Here is a 20,978-nt window from a genome sequence, read left to right on the forward strand (position 1 = left end):
AAATACAATATTCAGGAATATTTCATTAGCGGCACAAATTGGTTTGGCTTGAAGGGTTCAACCCCATAACTTCTATTGTTTGCCACACAGCACACAACATATCGGGGGCCCATCTGTTTGAATAGGGAGTTTAAAAGAGCATCTTACTGGAAAAAGCTTTTATATTAGTTCTAGCAAGTTGGCAGTAATACTGTTTTATGTCTGTATTTGTGTGGCAAAATCAAATGTTTTAACAGGATTGTTCACCATTCTATTAACTTTTAGTATATTATACATAGACCAGTTTTAAGTAATTTTTCGATTGGTATTTATTTTGTACAGTTCTTGAATTATTAGCTTTTCTGTTCTGCCTCTCTCCATCCTGTAAGTGAAAACATTTTTGGTTGTTGGAGGCAAAATGTTAGGCACCCCCAAGAGACTTTAATCGCTTACCTTGTACCCCGGGCTGGTGCTCCTGTTCGGAGAAAACAGCACCAGCCCAGGGTACCTGGAGCGAGCTCTTCCTCCTTCTGTATTCGCTCTGCCGGCAAATTCCCGGCACAATCGCATGCGCAGTAGAGTGAAAAGCCGACTTTATAGTTTAAGTTCAGCTTTTTGACTCTACTGCGCATGCGCACAACAGCGAAGCAGGAAGGAGGAAGCGCTGCAGCTACCCCGGGCTGGTGCTGTTCTCTCCGAACAGGGGCACCAGCCCGGGGTACAAGGTAAGTGATTTAAGTCATTTGGGGGTGCCTAATATTTTGGCACCCCCAAGTGACTTTGCCTTTCCTTCTCCTTTAAGCAATTTTAAAAATGTAGCAAATACATGTGCATCCACCACTAACTGGCCTCAAACTGTGTCCTTCCAGCCCCTGCTCTACACCGACCAACCCTACACTTTCCTATAGATTATGCACATAGGGCGGATATTGGTCCAGAGACATTTGTGTGTATTTGTGGGTCTAATCCACAATCCCAGGCGGCATGAATTGCTGTCACTAGTAAAGGGCACAAGTGATATTCATATTTTGTCCCTGGTGGAGAAAACTCCATATCTGATATTACCCTAAGTCTAACCACACTTTCCATTTCAAAACATAATCCCACAAGCTTTAATTTATAAACATATTTGCAAAGATAAACGATGTGAGTATCCAGTAATGAGAGTTCAAACCGAATAAAAAACAATAAAATAAACTAAAAAAAAATAGGCATAAGGTATTTACCCCTCCTTGGGGACTGGGCTAAGTGGTAGAGGTTGCAGGAGGGGGGGTTCAATACTAGCACTACATCAGAGAAGTGTAGGGGGGTGCAGTTCAATTGTACAAAAAACAACTTCACGTATATGGACAGAATCTTGCCAGGCGGGCTTGTTTCTTGGGGGTTCTGCCTTATTTGCATGGGATTCACCAACAACTGCCGCTGCCAATAAAGCACAAACGCAGGGGCACTGGCACTTAAAGCATTTTTAAGAGGCTTATAGGTTTCAGGGTGCATGGCAATAAACTGGTTAAACAGGTTAATCCCAGTATCATTAAAGGGGTGGTTCACCTTTAAGTTCACTTTTAGGATGTTGTAAATGACCATTTTTAAGCATCTTTTCAATTGGTCTTCATTGTTTTTTATAGTTATTAAATGATTTGCCTTCTCCTTCTGACTCATTCCAGCTTTCAAATGGGGGTCACTGACCCATCAGCCAAAAACCAATTTCTTTGTGCTACAGTTTTATTGTGTTGGGTTGAAAAACCCAACCTACTGTTCTTCGACTTCAGCTTATTCTTCAGCTTTCTCTTCTTCTTCTTAGCGCCCCCCTATTTCTAAACGCTACTCCTCCTACAGTTTTAGGGGTACAACACCCAAACTCTCCACACACCCTTGGCCCTATTTTTGTGGCGCTGCTCCAAACTCCCCAATTTTCCCATTGACTTTGACAGGGAAGATTTTCTAACTGCTGCCACACTTACAGCTTTGAAGCTACACCCCCCAAACTTGAATAACATAATCAAAGGGTCACCCCGAATGAAACAGTGACATTTGTTGGATGACACTGAAGTGGGAGGGGCCAACAAAAGCCAATCAAATTTCACCCATTGACTTTAATGGGGAAATTTAAACTGCTGCCAACCTTACAGCTTTGAGGCCACACTCCCCAAACTTGAATCACATAGTCATGGGGTCAGCCTGAATGAAAATATGATGATTGTTGGATGCCCAAAAGTGAGCGGAGCTGTAACAGCCAATCAGATTTTACTTATTGACTGAGGGAAATTCAACCTGCTGCCATTTTCATAGTAATAACACCGGAGTCCCCAAACTTTGCAGAGTTAGGCACCAGGTAACTGCGATGCAAAGTTTAAAAAAGTGGGTGGAGCCACAAACAGCCAATGAGATTTCACCTATTTAATTTTATTGGTTTGGTGCCAGGGTTCCCAAACTGCACAGTAAGTCACTGGGTGACTATGTATTCAAGTTTTTTGGCGGAGCCACCAACAGGATTTTACCTATTGACTTTCAATGGGGAAATCCAACCTGCTGCCAGTCTCACAGTATTAACCCCAGGGTCCCCAAACTTTCCACAGTTGCTCAGTTAGGGACTGCAGTTTTAGTTTTTGAAAAAGTGTGTGGAGTCACCAACAGCCAATCAGATTTCACCTGTTGAATTTAATTGGTTTGAAGCCAGGGTTGCCAAACTTTGCACAGTCACTGGGTTACTATATACTCAAGGTTAGAAAAAGTTGGAGGGGCCGCCAAAAGCCAATCGCATTTCTTTTATTGTTTTTAGAGGGGAAATATTAACTGCTGACATTCTCACATGTTTAATGTCAGGGTTCCCAAACTTTGCACAGTTTGACTACATTCCAAGTTTAAAAAAGTGGCGGGGCCAGGGTGCCCACTGTTTGTCACTGGGTGGCTGACTCAAGGTTAGAAAAAGTGGGCACAACCACCAATCACAATTCACCTATTGACTTTTATTGGTTTAAATTTGCTGCCATTCTTTAACTATTAATTCTAGGGTCCCTATACTTTGCAGAGTTAGTCACTGGCTAATTGCCGTTGCAGGGTTGAAAAAGTGGGCGGAGCCACCAACTGCCAATCAGATGTCACTCATTGACTTTCAGTGGGGAAATATAAATTGCTGCCATTCAGACACTATTAAAACCAAGGTCCCCAAACTTTGCATATTGGTTTTTACTATATAATTATGATATGAGAAAACTGGGTGGCGCCAACAACAGTCAGATTTCATTCACTGACCACATTTTTCAAACCAACATGAAGGTTGTTCTCACACTTTCTAGTTGTTATTGTTAATTTTTTTTCTTTGCGCTGATCATTCTATTCTAAAGATGACAACATTTTTAGCTGCATCCTGAGGAAAATACAAGAGCTGAAGTCTCACATCAAAGTTAATTTTTTTTAAAGAAATATTCAGGCTCCAAACATTATATGCTTGAAAACAATTCATTTAATTGATGCAGATGTAGCTCTGTCTTCATTAATCAATGCATTGCCTCTATTGAATTCATTAGTCTAACGGCATGCATCTGCTATCAGGTACATAAGTGCCAAATTAATAAATATACGTACACTATATTACAGAAGCGGAGGGTTAAATTAATTAGTAAACTGCAGCCACAACGCGTGAAGAGCCACAACGAGTGAAACACAGCCAGGTTCCTAACCCCAATTCGCTGCCCTTCAGCTTGCTAACCCACCCTCCAGGCTGTGTACACAAGTCATTGACCCAAGCAGTTATATCATATAGTGTGAGTGAAAACACGTATGCACCCAATCACTCTTCTACACATGAGCGCTGCCAGGTTATATTGTGTTTAAAAAACCACAACGAGTGCAACACAGCCAGGTCCCTAACCCCAATTCGCTGCCCTACAGCTTGCTAACCCACCCTCCAGGCTGTGTACACAAGTCATTGACCCAAGCAGTTATATCATATAGTGTGAGTGAAAACACGTATGCACCCAATCACTCTTCTACACATGAGCGCTGCCAGGTTATATTGTGTTTAAAAAAACCACAACGAGTGAAACACAGCCAGGTCCCTAACCCCAATTCGCTGCCCTACAGCTTGCTAACCCACCCTCCAGGCTGTGTACACAAGTTATTGCAGTTATATCATATAGTGTGAGTGAAAACACGTATGCACTCAATACACTCCTCACACATCTCTGTACAATGTTTGCTGCAGTAGTCTCAAACCGCATCAATAAAGTCTGCTCAACGCGGACTATGCCGCTTTATTCAATCACCAGTGACATTGCAGCCGTCATGAGCCGCCGCGCTGGTGATATGGAAAATTTTGCAGCTATCGGGAGCCGCATTCGAGAGACGTAAAGAGCTGCCAGTTTAAAGCACTGAACCGCCACCCCCGATTTACCCTCTTCCCGCTTCTCAATTGCGACTATCAGGAGCCGCGTTCAAATGGAGGCAAACATGACTGCTGCCGTCTAACTGTATAGTCATGGCTTCCCTATGCTTAACCTGTGAAAGACCCGCCCAACGCGTTTCTTCACAGTCTCATGTGACTTCCTCAGGGGCTATCCTTAGTCCTTTATCAGATCGCGATCACCCTTTAATACATCCCAAAATTTGCCAAGTATTGATTTTATATTGGACCACTGGTTAGTAAAGGTGCCAATGAACCTAATTTTAGATGACTGGGCAGTATTGTCGTAAAATATACCATGCAGGAGTATTTCACGGTCCGCATTAAGGGCCCTTTGATATGCTCTTTTACAGCACCTTCTCGGATACCCTCGTTGTAGAAATCAGTTGTACAGATCAAGCGCCTTTTTTTTTTAAGTCATTTATGTCCGAACAATTTCTCCTTAATCTCAAATACTGTCCTACCGGGATAACTTTCTTCAAGGGAATAGGGTGGAAACTCGTATAGTGTAATAGACTGTTTGTTTGCGATATACCGTTGTCTCTATTGACCCTGTTTCTCCACTCTGCAGCAGCAGATCTAAAAAGAGCAATTTATCAGAACCAAACTCACTTGTAAAGTGTAACCCCAAATCATCATTATTAAGGAGGGTAATCATGTTATGGAAATCTTTATCTCCCCACCATATCAAAATATCATCAATATATCTTTTCCCATGTATTATTTTAGACAAAAAGAGATTGATTTCCGAATTTAGGGCAAAATGATGCTCCCACCAGCCTAGGAACAAGCTAGCATAACTGGGTGCACAGGCACTGCCCATTGCCGTGCCTTTTACTTGGTGATAAACCTTATTATGAAATGAAAAATAATGATGCGTAAGTATACAATATAACAGTGTAGTCAGAAATTAGACATATCATTGTCTATGAAGATTTTCATTCATCCAGGTCATGGTATATCTAGTATAAATAAATTTGAAGCAACTGGACTTGTTTAGTAATCATTGAAGACGTTTCACTACTCATCCGAGCAGCTTCTTCAGTTCAACTGACTGGTATGGGAAGTCCTCAGCATATATACTCTTCCACTAATCCAATCACAATGGCACTATGTAACTCTTCAAAAAGGTGACATCTGAAACTCACAGAGGTGTGAATGCTGTGGAATTACTTTGAAATGATTACCAAAGTATCATGCAACTCTTCAAACAGGTGTTACTTGTTAGAGTTGCATGAATGGATGTGTGAAGAGTTCTGAAGACCGCTGGTTTGAAAGAGGTGTAAAAGAGGCCATTCATGTCAAAGTGGAGAAACCATCCCTTAACAGAGGCGGGGGACTTCGACACCATCTGTCTGCTACATACAATGCTGTTCTAACATCTGTACCCCGGCAGTTTCAGAACTCTTCACACATCCATTCATGCAACTCTAACAAGTAACACCTGTTTGAAGAGTTGCATGATACTTTGGTAATCCTTTCAAAGTAATTCCACAGCATTCACACCTCTGTGAGTTTCAGATGTCACCTTTTTGAAGAGTTACATAGTGCCATTGTGATTGGATTAGTGGAAGAGTATATATGCTGAGGACTTCCCATACCAGTCAGTTGAACTGAAGAAGCTGCTCGGATGAGTAGTGAAACGTCTTCAATGATTACTAAACAAGTCCAGTTGCTTCAAATTTATTTATACTAGATATACCATGACCTGGATGAATGAAAATCTTCATAGACATATTGCCATTCATTTTGGAGAGAATACTCTAAAACTGGTTCGGGAATATGAAAGAACAGCAAGAAAACTCGCAGACTATCGGAACCATCTACGCTTCAATCTCAGATGCAGACATCAGGGACTCACTCCTTGTAGCCTACGCCTGGGTTCCACCGTAAAAGGTCACAGAGCCAGCAATATCTTATAGAAGGCCCAAAAACATCTACTAAATGAACGGGTTAGACAGATCAACTTCACCATTGAGGCCCTTAAACAGAAAATTGAACAACTGAAACAGAGTCTGACAAAACAGCTACCTGATGTAACTCTGGAAAGGGTGGTTCAGTTCATTGAACATGCACAGATGGCCCAACACATTAAGAGTAAGGAGAGGCAAATAAGCAAGTTCACCAGCTTACTGTCACGTAGCAGCGGTTTGAGGACAGAAGAACTAACCTGGAGGCAGAAAGATGAGACATCCAAGAACACCAAAGATACATGGGTTAAGAACCTATCAGACCGGGTACTTACTCAGCCAGAAAAGGATGTGCTAGCCAAGGGGCTAAACTATGCAGTGACACCACAACACATCCCAGTGGTTGACCTCATCACAGCCACAGAATCTGCCATCAATAACAACCATATAAAGGTGGAGGAAGCAGAACAACTCAGACTGAAAGTGTCAGCTGCATTGTCAAGTGCCAGAGCACCCCCCTCTAACCTTACTACACAAGAGAGGAGAGCTCTCACATCTCTCAGTAAGGACCCGAACATCCCCATCCTGCCAGCAGATAAAGGGCGATGCACAGTTGTGCTAAACACAACTGACTATCACTGCAAAATGACCTCGCTACTCAGTGATAGCAATACATATGAACCTTTAAGGAGAGACCCAAGCAGCAGTTACAAGAAAAAGGTGATAGATTGCCTACAACAACTTGAAAAGGAGGAAGCCATTGATCGAGCTTTATACCACCGCCTGTACCCCAGAGAAGCTACACCATGCTTATATGGACTCCCCAAGATACATAAAGATGGAGCACCACTCAGGCCTATTGTCAGCAGCATCAATTCAGTGACTTACAGCATTGCAAAATACTTGGCCAACATCTTAGCCCCATTGGTAGGTAAAACAGTGCATCATATCCAAAATGCCAAAGAGTTTGTCACCAAGATTCAAGGAGTCAAACTAGAGGCAGAAGAAACTATGGTATCATATGATGTCACTTCACTGTTCACATGTGTACCTACCACAGAGGCTACTGAGACTGTAAGAAATCGACTGCAGAAAGATAACACCCTCAGCAGCAGAACGAAACTCAGTCCCAACCAAGTATGTTTATTGTTAGATTTGTGCCTGAACACCACATACTTCAAATACAAGGACCAATTTTACAGGCAAAAACATGGCTGTGCAATGGGTTCACCAGTTTCTCCCATTGTAGCAAACTTGTATATGGAGGAAGTGGAAAGGAAGGCCCTACTCACATTCAATGGAACTACACCAAGTCACTGGTTCAGGTATGTAGATGACACGTGGGTTAAAATCAGATCCAACGAAGTGGCGGCCTTTTCAGAACACATTAACTCAGTGGACAACAATATCAAGTTCACAAGGGAGGATGTCCATGAGAACAAACTTGCTTTTTTGGACTGTTTGATATCCATTCAAGAGGGGGGTATCTTGAAAACAGAAGTATACAGGAAACCCACTCACACGGATCAATATCTGTTGTTCGATTCCCACCATCCGCTGGAACACAAACTGGGTGTCATTAGAACTCTACACCACAGGGCGGAAAGTGTAACAACTGATACAGAGTCCAAGGACAAGGAATGTAAACATCTCAGAGGAGCACTGAAAGCTTGTGGCTACCCAGACTGGGCCTTTGTCAAAACAAGAGCAACTAAGCCCAACAGGAACACCAAAAGGAATAACCGTCCTGAGGCAGAGAGAAGGCGCAATATAGTCATCCCCTATGTAGCAGGAGTGTCGGAGAAACTCAGGAGAATTTTCAACAAACACCACATCCCTGTGTTTTTCAAACCTAGCAACACACTGAGACAAAAACTTGTACACCCAAAGGATCCAACACCAAAGGAAAAACAAAGCAATGTTGTATACGCAGTCCAGTGTAGCGAGGAGTGCACAGACCTTTACATTGGTGAGACAAAGCAACTGCTCTCTAAGCGAATGGCTCAGCATAGGAGGGCGAACACTACAGGCCAGGACTCTGCTGTCTTTCTACACCTAAAAGACAAGGGACACTCCTTTGAAAATAGCAATGTCCAAATTTTGGACAAAGAAGACCGCTGGTTTGAAAGAGGTGTAAAAGAGGCCATTCATGTCAAAGTGGAGAAACCATCCCTTAACAGAGGCGGGGACTTCGACACCATCTGTCTGCTACATACAATGCTGTTCTAACATCTGTACCCCGGCAGTTTCAGAACTCTTCACACATCCATTCATGCAACTCTAACAAGTAACACCTGTTTGAAGAGTTGCATGATACTTTGGTAATCCTTTCAAAGTAATTCCACAGCATTCACACCTCTGTGAGTTTCAGATGTCACCTTTTTGAAGAGTTACATAGTGCCATTGTGATTGGATTAGTGGAAGAGTATATATGCTGAGGACTTCCCATACCAGTCAGTTGAACTGAAGAAGCTGCTCGGATGAGTAGTGAAACGTCTTCAATGATTACTAAACAAGTCCAGTTGCTTCAAATTTATTTATACTAGATAGACATATCATTGTATTTCATAGTGAGATAATAACTCACAGCCTGGAGTCCCTTGGCATGAGGAATGCTCAGATAGAGTGCCTCGACGTCTATACTTGCTAAATGGCAATCGGAATCAACTCTTATGCCTTGTAGCTTGAGGAGAATATCCTTGGTATCTTTCAGATAGTAAATATATCCAAACATTATTATGCTTGCTGTGGTAACTTCTTATATGTTAGTTGTTCACCTTATGGCAGTTTTCTTGAAATTTTAAGTTGTATCTTTTCTAAAAAAAAAAACCACACATATAAGCTTTATATGCATTTGTTTTTCAAATCTATTACCCATTTATTTTTGTTGCAGATAATGAAAATAATGAAACAATAGTATGTTGATGCACTGTTTCTGCATTAGTTCCTTTTTTTATTTGCCATCTGTTCTTGACTGTGAGCCCATTTCTATGGAAATAATAGAATCTAAATTCTGCAATAGAAACTCACAGACAAAGAAACTACATCACACAGTATTACTTTAACGTCTAAACTGATGTAGGCATGGAAATGACTAGTTCACTTTAAGCTCAACCACGATTCCTGGTTTTCTCTTTCACCTGCTGCAGTACCACTGGATTGGAGAGAGGAAAGGCATTCTAGTATTTAAGCAGACTATGGTCCCCTTGATAAATAATAATTTTAAAATCCCATAGCAATAAATAATGAGCGGCAGAATCCATGGCAATCTCTAGTGTTTTACTCTGTGATAAAGGTGCACCTACATTTCAGTTTTAAGGATCAGAGTAAAGTATCAGAAATGATGTGAGTCTGATATCAAAAAAGTCCATCCCTGCAATTTCTCTTTCAAAATCTCAAGCTTGCTCTAAGTATTATTATGTGAAAAATGTCCACTTGTATAATTCTGTTATCAGATTTCTTTTACAGACATGGTTTGATAATGAAATTTACTGAACAATGAAATATTTAACAATTATAGTAATTTGTAAAGCTATGTTTATGTTTTCAGCTACAGTAAGAACAAAATTTCCCATATCCATAGACATCACCAATGTGCCAGTGCAATCTCTGAATAATAAAAGCACAGCTAATTCATATACAAATACTTCTTATTGGCTTTTGGGATCTTCAAATATATCTGTGGGTGCCATCTCCATCAACAGCTGTAAGTAGCAAGCGATTGCATTAAAGTACGGGACCCGCAGTTTAAAATGAACAAAGGGGAAATAAATGAGCATGCTGCTCAGCATAAACAGTAAGGCATAGGAATATTGCACTTCCGGTGATTGTATTATTGGCGCTAGATCTAAAAACGTGGAGACAAGAACCCCAAAGGCGATTGGAAAAAAAACCTGTGGATGAAAACATAAAACAATCAGTATAATTGATAATGCAAAACACGAACAAACATACAATGTACATGTATGTAAATGAATAAAGAAACATTAATGAAGTTATCCTATAATCGCCAGAGCCTCTAGAAAGATCATAATAGTGTTTCTTGAGGACTGGCTGGGACTGTACATGGATGTGCAGTAACTGGTATATTAAATGGAACCATCTGGTTAATTTTAAAAATATACTAATACTTCCAGATACATGGCCAGTCACTGCACACTTCAAGTGTCAGAACAACATTTTCTTAACGGAACAGTAACACCAAAAAATGAGTGTGTCAAACGAAATAATATATAATGTACTATTGCCCTGCTATAGTAAAAGTTGTGTGTTTGCTTTAGAAACACTACTATAGTTTATATAAACAAGCAACTGTGTAGCTGTGAAAAAAGGCACAGGTTACACAGCAGATATGTTGCATAAATTCCCATTCAATAGAGCGTAACTTTTATTTGCTATGTAACCTGTGCCTTTTCTCCTTTTTTCCAGCTTGAATGGGTTCCCCATGGCTACACAACAGGGTATTTATATAAACTATAGTAGTCTTTCTGAAGCAAACACACAACTTTTACCAGTGCAGTGGAACAGTACATTATATTCTAATTACTTTAAAACATTTTTATTTTTTGATGTTACTGTTCCTTTAATTACTCTTAATAAGTTTAAGCTTTGCTTAATAAAAGATTCTGTAGGAACAAAAGGCTTATCTAGATGACTAGGCGAAAAGGAGGATAAGAAGTTTAAATTGCTACCCGTGACCTGACCCACAGCCTAAATAAATATCTATACCCCTACTTGCAGATTATGCTCAAAATGCATTTGGTCCACTGCAGGACTCTAGAGCAGACAGTATAAATATACCTACTTGGACCCAACATAGAAGACACCAATTGAAAAGATGATAAAAACAGGACCTTCCATAACACAGTAAAATGAACTAAATGTTAACAACCCCTTTAATGGCTTCCCAACATCATTTGGCTGTTCCTAGAAAACAGATGCTAGGTTTCTCTGTAAGAGATAATGGTGCCTGATTTGTACAAATGATTTACTTTCAAACAGGACATTGCAGAGCGCACCGCTTACTCTTTCATTTGCTGCTTCAATTTCTTTTTGCTTGTCACTTGCCAGCTTGATCGGCTCAGCCTGGTGGGCAGAAAGAACAGATTCCAGTTGCCTTCGAAATGCATCGTCCATAGACCGAAGCTTCTCCGTGGTCACCCTGAGACAAGGCAAGAACAAATAACATTAACTGGTGTCCTAGCAGAAATCTGGGGGAATTCGACAAAACAGAGAACACGCGGCTCCATATATGGTTCCAACTTCCGGCTTCCCACATTCATGGTTTCATTGTTTGACAGAAGGAAAAAAATATCCCATTTTCACAATGTGATATCACAGAGAAGGAATGACAAGCTATGGGGTATAGAGACAAGATCTGACTATCACCACCTGAATGTATGAAAGTCACTTTGCCTTAGAACAGGGGTCCTCAAACTTTTTAAACATGGGGTCAGTTCACTGGGGGCTAGTCTATAGTTTGGGAAAAAAAAACATCAACAATGTAATTTAAACGATTATTATTATGAAGTGCAGAGAATGATATAATAATATATATATAATATATATATTTATATATAATATAATAATTTGGACACCTAAATTTCAGCCAACTGTTTCATCACCCCACCAATCCCTTGCTGGGCTTGAAATAAGTGGGTGCCACACCTCTCACATTGCATCATAGTCCCATGATTCCTAGTGAGGGGTCCAAGAGGCCATCTAAGGAAAAATGCAGTACAAGATAGAGTTAAACTATTGTACACCACCATTAATAAAAGGATGCGAGATTCAGTGTCCCTGTTATGCTCTTCCCCAGCGAGTCAGCACGTAACACGGTGATGGTGCAGTCAGTCTCCTCCCTCTACTACGTTGGCGTTCTGCTCTGCCCAGCGCATCACCGTGTTACGTAGCATTACGTGGCGACGCGCTGGCCAGAGCAAAACACGGACACAGTAGTAGACGGAGGAGACTAACTGCAACTTATTTATTCATGCCTCAAATTACAGCCCATGGCAGCAGGGGCAGGGGGCCGGGTAAATGGCCACAGGGGGCCGCATCCGGCCATAGTTTGAGGACCCCTGCCTTAGAAAGTTGATAAATATGCTTCTTTAAGTAATGAATAGAACATGGGTAAGTTTTTATTTATTAAGCTCTAAACTCAAATTTTGATAAATTTGCCCCTTAGTATATTACAGAATGGCTAATTCTAAGCAACATTTTAACTGGTCTTCTTTTTTTTTTTAATATAGTTTTTAAATTATTTGCTTTCTTCTTAGGAATCTCACCAGCTTTAAAAGGGGGAGTCACGGACCCCAACATACAAAAACCAAATGCTCTATAAGGCTACAATTTAATTGTTATTGCTACTATAAGCCTCTCCAACTCATATTCCAGCCTCTTATTTAAATCAGTGCCTGGTTGCTAAGGTAATTTGTACCCTAGCAACAAGATAGCTGCTGAAATTCGAACAGGAGAGCTGCTAAATTTAAAACAAAGTAACTAAATTTAAACCAATTGGAAATTGCCACGATAATATCGTATTGGCGATCCGAAAGTCACTAAATTTTTGTATGGAACGATCGTAAACAACGGGAAAACCTTTCCGACTTTGATCCTTCTGTGCATGATTTTGGAAGCCTCCCATAGGAATCAATGGCACCCTGCAGCTCCAACCTGGCCCAAGGAAAGTCACGATACTGGGTCTATTATTCAGTGTATGCACCCAAGTCTAGGGGTAATATTAAAAAAAAACACTGTAAGAAGAAATATAACCAATCACAAAGAAATACAGGTATGGGATCCCTTATCTGGAATCCCGTTATCCAAAAAGTTACGGAAAGGCCATCTCCCATAGACTCCATTATAAGAAAATAATTCTAATTTTTAAAAATGATTTCCTTTTTCTCTGTAAGTATAAAACAAAACTTAGTAATTGATCCAAATTAAGATACAATTAATCATTAACAAGCCTATTGGGTTTATTCAATATTTGAATGATTTTTTGCAGACTTTAGTTATGGAGATCCAAATTACAGAAAGATCCCTTATCCGGAAAACCCCAGGTCCTGAGCATTCTGGATAACAGGTCCCATACCTGTATAATAAAAATATTTCAAAACAGAACTCAATTGTTTTTGTGTGACAGTATGGTAATTTGATAATTAGTAAATACTCTCAATGAGAAATTGATATAGGAAGTTATACATTCACTCACTGGTAAGGTCTTGTATGCTGTTATACGACAAATTCAACTTCTTGAGATTAAATAGCTTTCCTAACCCTAGCAAAATAATCAAGTAAAATGGTTTAATAAAAGCAAACAATACCACCATTACATTAATAGGGTTCATCATTATCATAAATCATTATTTATGCACTGGCCTTTCACCGTTTTTCATCATAAAAGATCTAATTGTTGTGCTAATGGAGCCCTTTGGGGCAAGTGGCCTGGGTGTGGTCGCAAAAAAACCCACACCATGGGGTCAACCACGGTCAACTAAGGAACATGAGTGTTTGTGTAGCACAGAGATACTTTTATAAATGACTACACATAAATATCCACATAAATTTGCATCCTTCTAGCTGTACAATTACAACTCTTGCAACCTCTCTCAGTGCTTGGGACTGCTAGTTCAGCAAAAGCTGGATGGCTGCAATAGTTAACCCAATCTTCTTAGGACTGTGACAGACCACAAGGCGACTAATCTCCCCAAAATGCCATCCCACCGGCTAGAATGTAAATTGCCGGTGGGATGGCATACGTGGCGCCGAAATTTCCTCTCAAGGCAACTTTGGCGATTTCGGCAAATTGCTGCGCCGCATATGCCATCCCACTGGCGATTTACATTCTAGCCGATGGGAGAGGCATTTCGGGAAGATTTGTCTCTGCGACTAATCTCCCCGTCTGTCACAGCTCTTATACATAAAAAGTATTCACTAGGGGCACTATAATTAGATTAGTCACTACTGGCAGTATAATTTAAAATACAAACCTTCTACCCATGTCAGTTTGTTACAAGACAGATTCAGGCTCTGCAAACATGTCAAGGAGTCCAGCCCTTCAGTCTTAGTTATAAGATTAGATGAAAGGTCCAGATGCTGTAAGTAGCAGAGGTGTCCAAGTCCTTCAATCTTGGAAATGTGATTACAATGTAAATTGATGGAATAGAGATGGGAATGCAAGCAAATCTCCAGCAAGCTGTTAATAAAGTGATGCATTTGAATTAACTACATTTTGTATTACAGAATTAAATTACCCAACCTACTGATCTACATCCATTTCACATTATGTTCACATGAACTCTGATGTCATACTGGGAGATTAGTAGCTGCTACTTGAACCTGGCTACATATAATTTCCATTATCACCAATGGGGCTTAAAAGACTATGAGCCAGTAGCAAAGGATATATGACTGAACATACAAATAAAGGCAAATCACTGCTCAACATGGGCCTTTGCTGCAAGGCTTGGACCTTGCAAGGTTCAACCCTGTTTCCAAAAAAAGTAGGGACACTGAGTAAAATATAAATAAAAAAAGTGAATGGGATGGTTTTCAGTTCATATAAATCCTATATTTATTTGCAAATAGTAAGACAACATATCGAATGTGGAAACTGAGAAATGTTGTTTTCCAACAAAAAAAATTGCTCAAAATTTAATGTTGACAACATTGGCATTGTCTTGTTAAATATGCAAGGCTTTCGCTGAAAATATGTTATCTGGATGGCGGCATATGTTGCCCCAAAACACACAAATATATATATAACACATATACAGTCATATGAAAAGTTCAAAGTAGCAACTTCCTTTTTATAACACGCCTTATGGAAACAGTAGTACAAGTATGGGATCCCTTATCCGGAAACCCGTTATCCAGAAAGTTCTGAATTACGGAAAGCCCATCTCCCATAGACTCCATATTAATCAAATAATTCAGAATTTTTAAACTGATTTCCTTTTTCTCTGTAGTAATAAAACAGTACCTTGTAATTGATCAAAGATATAAATAATCATTAATGGATGCAAAACAATCCTATTGTGTTAATGTTTTATTGATTTTTTAGTAGACTTAAGGTATGGAGATCCAAATTACAGAAAGACCCCTTATCCGGAAAACTCCAGGTCCCGAGCATTCTGGATAACAGGTCCCATACCTGTATTTCAACAGTGACAAAGTCAATTGGATTAAAAGAAAATATGCAATTTACATCATAATGTTCGTGGATCACATTTATATGTGGTTTTTGTTTGCACAGTATTTGTCAATGCAGCGACAAACTGTTTTCAAACAGTGTTTTTTTTACGTATTCCTTAGCCCATGTAGTAATTGCCACTACAGAATCCTGTCTATAGATCATAGTTAACCAACATCAATACTAAGGAGTATATTTATCATTCTGTATAAAAAGTGGAGTGAAGCATTACTGGTGATGTTGCCTAGGGCAACCAATCAGCAATTAGATTTCAACAGTTAGAAAATCAGAGCAAAGCATCTGATTGGCTGCTATGAGCAACATCACCGGTGATGTTTTACTCCACTTTTTACACAGCAAGATAAATATACCCCTAACTGTAGATATTAGTATCACAATAGCCTTGGATATTATGCTTGTTCAAGAACTCATTCAGGCCCCTGTTATAGGCATTAACAGAATCTGCCATCACAACATCACTAGGAAGAACATTCCCCAACCTCACTGCCCTCACCATGAGGAACCCCCTACGCTGCTTCAAATGAAAGTGTTGTTACGCTAATCCAGTGCTGTCCAACTGGCGGCCTGCGGGCCGACCCCCTCTGGGTGGCCCCCCACCTGTCTGGCTGCTTTGATGGCTTACCTTTGTGTAAACTTTAAATGATATCAGTACTGAGATTCAGATTCAGGCTGTATTGTTTAAACATGTAATCCCCTATGTTATTCACACCTTTTAATCCCTGCATTGTTCTACCCCTGCAGTGTTCACACCTCAGGCTCAGGCTGTGTTATTCACACCTTTTAATCCCTGCATTGTTCTACCCCTGCAGTGTTCACACCTCAGGCTCAGGCTGTAATCACCCACACTGTTCACCTCTCAGACATTGTATGTACTGCCTAGCCTATGCTGCCTGTGTGTATGGCACACATAGGCAGCATAGGGTAGGTAGAGTATGGCACATAGGTAGCATAGGGCAGGGAGGGTATGGCACACACAGGCAACATAGGGCAGGAAGAGTATGGCATACAGGCAGCATAGGGCAGGGAAGGTATGGCACACACAGGCAGCATAGGGCAGGCAAAGTATGGCATATAGGCAGCATAGGGCAGGGAAGGTATGGCACACACAGGCAGCATAGGGCAGGCAGAGTGCTGCCTGTGTGTGCCATACTCTGCCTTCCCTTTGTTGCCTGTGGGAGATAAACCTGGCAGGTGTTTGTTAGTAGTTGGAAATAGCCATTAAATGATCCCTAAGGTGTGTAACTATGTGCTGGGGGTTGCTGTGCTATCCACAGGTGAGGAGGAGGCATATGGATTTAAGGGTGTGTCTTAATATGACATAATTCTTTCATATATGAATAACGGTTGATATCCCTGCAGTGAGGACCAAGCATTTGGGTTTTGGCTGCACTACCACCACTGTGGTAAAGTGGGTGTGGTTTAAAAAGGGGGAGTGGTCAAAAACTGGCTTCCATTAGCGGCCCTTTACCATGTATGCTAGAGAAATCCGGCCCTCATCAGTGCAGAAGTTGGACAGCACTGCTAATCTAAAGGGGTGGCCCCCTATCTGCCTATAATCCCCTCTAATGTACTTGTACAGAGTAATCATGTCCCCTCGCAAGCGCCTTTTTCCCAGAGAAAACAACCCCAACCTCGACAGTCTCACCTCATAGTTTAAATCTTCCATCCCCTTTACTAATTTAGTTGCAGTCACTGCACTCTCTCCAAAAATCCCCCAAATCCCAACATTCTTCTCAATTAAAGATATCCCCAACACACTACCATTTAGTGTATAACTTGCATCCATTACTGGCTTTTGGTTGTGTCTATTGCAAGTGAGTTTGCTGGATTCCCGGAATCTTGTAATGATATTATGTACTGTGATACATTACACTGACAATATTTACCTTACAATATTTGCCTACACAGTGTTTCACAAAGTGGGGAACCCCTCCTATATTATTTCAGAGAGACCCAGCCTCCCTGGGATGCTCTATCTGTATCCAATTAGGTTACTGACCCTTTCCTATTGGTGAGGTGTCCCACCGGGTGTTTTCTTTGACTTCTTCAGTCTGTTGTTACCCATGTCCTAACTTTTTTGAAATGTGTTGCTGGCATCAAAAATACCTTTTTAGAAAACAATAACATTTCTTGGTTTCAACATTTGGTGTTATCTTTTTACTGTCTGCAATTAAATATGTTTTACATGATTTGCAATCATTGCATTCTCTTTTTTTACATAAATGTATTTACACAGCGTCTAACTTTTTTTTTTTTCACTCTGGCCCTGGTTAGGCAAAGTAAACTCCCATATGGTTGCTGAGGGTGCAAATAGCCCTAAACATCTATGAAGCTCCATCTCTCCCACCAGCTCTCCTCTGGGGAGCATAAGTAAACTGACCCACCCTAGCAGTGAGGTGATAGAGCAGGGATCCCCAACCTTTTTTACTCGTGAGCAACATTCAAATGTAAAAAGAGTTGGGGAGCAACAGAAGCATAAAAAAGGTACCTGGAGCTGCCAAATAAGGGCTATGATTGGCTATTTGGAAGCCCCTATGTGGAATGGCAGCCTAAAGAAGGCTCTGTTTGTCTTTACACTTGGTTTTATGCAACCAAAACTTGCCTCCAAGCCAAGTTATCAAAAAATGAACACCTCCTTTGAGGCCACTGGGAGCAACAGCTCATGTTGCTCACGGGCTACTGGTTGGGGATCACTGTGATAGAGGATCTGAAGGTACTTATGGCCAGGGATAAAGGGGCCCTTCATTTCTCATGTAGGGCTCAAAGACTTTGTCCCCCCCTTTGTACTTTTTTTTGAGGGGGGGGGGGTCTGTTTTTGCACTTAGGTGATTTTAGCATCTCAGACTTTACTAACAAAAAATCCTTCACTTCAGTTTCCCGTTGCTTCACCTTGTTGTGGTCAGTCTTATAACTGGTATGCAGAATCCTACTGTTCTCCATTCATTATCTGCTCGGCACTAAGCAGCTATTCTTTTTCACAGGAGCGAGCATATGGCTGTAAGCGGACCAACACATTTATTTTCCCCAATGCTGCTTAGGCCTATCACAGCAACTCCATGTACCCCATGGTTAACTAACCTAATAGCTGCCTTCCCGGAATAGTACCAGTAGAACATGGATAACACTGTACACTTTCACCCAGAATGGGCCTTCGCTAAGTGAAAGAGGAAGGTGAGGGTGTTGTGCAACTACACCTCTATTCCTGCTATGAAGAAAAATAAAAACAGAGGGCGCCAGAGGTTCTTGCAAACAACAAAATAATAAGTGTTTATTTAACATCCACAAAATTTAACTCACAATACAGCTTCTCAGAGGCCTGTGGTACAGGCAACACCACATACAGAGTGTAATACAGACTGACACTCCCCTGCGGACAGACTTGGCAGGAATCTCACTTCACCTCTGCCACACCCTGTAGTGGATCCCTCAGGGAATTCTCTATCCTGATTCCCTATTCACTGGGATCCCTACACTACAGGCAATATGGCCTGGGAGAGATACCTCCAAAACTGCCAGTCCTATATAGGAGCTCAGAACTACTCTTTCTAGCTCAGCCCTAACTGCCTTACACCCCTAGAGTGGTACTATACAGGGAGCTACACCTGCCACTATCTAACGCCTCATTTATGGGGCCCTGTTCCCCGACTGTAACTAGGCCTGTGCCCTGGGCTCACAGCAGCCATCCCCCAGCTCCTCAGGTGGAAGCAAACAGGAAGGTGCCACTCCTTTCCCAGCACTATACCAAAGTGAGGCAGGAAGTGGTCACCATTCCTGCTAGCCAATAGCACACATATGTTACTGAACTCACTTAGATACATTCCCTTCCGCCCAGCAACTAAGGAACCGGAACCTGAACCTGTTAAAGCCATAGGGGCCATTTAACCCTATGGGTCCCTACAGTTATTTTGGACCAATGAGCGACAGGCTTTTTCAGATCAAGCCCGCTTTACCATTCCATTCTGTGGCCAGACCCCCTTTAGTTCCTGACAGGGTTCTACATATAAGACAACACTGGTGTAGCAGCCATTTAGCAAATAGTTCCAAGACTATCTAGGGCAAAAGTTCACTCTATATCTAATGCTAACAGGCTTTGAAGCTGTGCTCCCAAGTGTATCTAGGAGACACGCTTTCCCCTAATATTATGTTAACCCTTCACTAACCTTTACAGTTGGGCCCCAAACACCCCATTTTAGACACCATGTAAATGCCATTTACCCAATCCTTAATTACCAATAATGCAATCTCCCACCGTACCAGCCACAGCACACTGTAGTGGGGCTCATTGGCCAGTGTGGAACACATTGTACTTTGGGCCAGTCTTACAGCAAGAATCATGCAGAGCAGGGTTGGGGGGCAGGCAGGAAACTCCTCTGACTGACTTACGGCACCTCTACCACTGACATACGGCACCTCTGACTGACTTACGGCACCTCTACCACTGACATACGGCACCTCTACCACTGACATACTTACGGCACCTCTACCACTGACATACTTACGGCACCTCTACCACTGACATACGGCACCTCTACCACTGACATACTTACGGCACCTCTACCTGACTTACGGCACCTCTACCACTGACATACGGCACCTCTACCACTGACATACGGCACCTCTACCACTGACATACTTACGGCACCTCTACCACTGACATACGGCACCTCTACCACTGACATACTTACGGCACCTCTACCACTGACATACGGCACCTCTACCACTGACATACGGCACCTCTACCACTGACATACGGCACCTCTACCACTGACATACTTACGGCACCTCTGACTGACTTACGGCACCTCTGACTGACTTACGGCACCTCTACCACTGATTTACGGCACTTCTGACTGACTACACTGACTTACGGCACTTCTGACTGACTTACGGCACCCCTCCCACACCGCAGCATCTTGTATCCAGGCATAATCTGCTCAATAAATTCAGTCCCATGTTGACTGAAACCCTCGCTTACTTGCGGATCTGCTTGTCCATAAGACTTAGCTCCCTGCTCCCTGGGGCCGTGCTTGCCATTCTCCCACAGCAGTGCTACTGCTACACCTCCCAGCGGGACAACCCCGACTTTCACTACACGGCACACTATCCCCGGTGTGCAGTTCAAATGTTCCGCTCATTGGCTCCTGTAGCCCCGCTTTCCCGGGCTCTTGTTTCCAAGACAACAAAGTATGCAAGCGCAGTGACGCAGCACGCAGGCGAAGGGGGCGTAACCAGAAGGGGCGTAGCACATCGCACAGACTTCGCGCTTGTCATAGCGCAATTAGGCAGTGTAGGGAATGGCGAGTTCTAAATGTACTCCTTGATTTTTGGGCAGCTCATTACTGCTACTGCTGCCAGGGGAAATAAAAGTTTTTTCAGCAACATCCGGCGCTCTTATAGCCTTTACTTCTAGTCGAAACAATACTCATGTCTGTTTAGAAATCCGACTTGTGTGGTGGAACAAGAGCTT

General features: G+C 41.8%; 1 protein-coding gene across 3 annotated transcripts; it reads right to left on the reverse strand.

Moving 5' to 3' along the window:
• Window positions 1-8,811: 8,811 nt before the first annotated feature.
• Window positions 8,812-20,726, reverse strand: LOC100492434 (leucine-rich repeat and coiled-coil domain-containing protein 1-like). Of its 3 annotated transcripts, XR_001924800.2 has the most exons (6): window positions 20,487-20,726; window positions 14,289-14,494; window positions 13,511-13,576; window positions 12,895-13,024; window positions 11,320-11,455; window positions 8,812-10,187 (listed from the first exon to the last, which is right to left on the reverse strand). XR_001924800.2 is itself a non-coding variant. In XM_031904126.1 (3 exons), exons 1-3 carry the CDS (start codon window positions 20,543-20,545, stop codon window positions 13,503-13,505), a joined length of 339 nt encoding a protein of 112 aa, XP_031759986.1. In that variant the 5' UTR covers window positions 20,546-20,722; the 3' UTR covers window positions 13,339-13,502. The 3 variants fall into 3 exon arrangements, 1 of the variants encoding a protein (XP_031759986.1); XR_004223231.1 differs by lacking the exon at window positions 13,511-13,576 and having other exon boundaries at window positions 20,487-20,724; XM_031904126.1 differs by lacking the exons at window positions 8,812-10,187; window positions 11,320-11,455; window positions 12,895-13,024 and having other exon boundaries at window positions 13,339-13,576; window positions 20,487-20,722.
• Between the last annotated feature and the right edge of the window lie 252 nt (window positions 20,727-20,978).

This window comes from Xenopus tropicalis, chromosome 6 (assembly GCF_000004195.4).
Source record: "Xenopus tropicalis strain Nigerian chromosome 6, UCB_Xtro_10.0, whole genome shotgun sequence".
Taxonomy (NCBI): Eukaryota; Metazoa; Chordata; class Amphibia; order Anura; family Pipidae; genus Xenopus; species Xenopus tropicalis.

Coding starts and splice junctions, on each gene's coding strand:
- LOC100492434 (XM_031904126.1), bottom strand. CDS start 20,545: ATGGCAAGCACGGCCCCAGGGAGCAGGGAGCTAAGTCTTATGGACAAG. Junction 14,495..20,486: donor ATGGACAAGCAGATCCGCAA/GTAAGCGAGGGT, acceptor CTTTATTAACAG/CTTGCTGGAGATTTGCTTGC. Junction 13,577..14,288: donor CAAACTGACATGGGTAGAAG/GTTTGTATTTTA, acceptor TTATTTTGCTAG/GGTTAGGAAAGCTATTTAAT.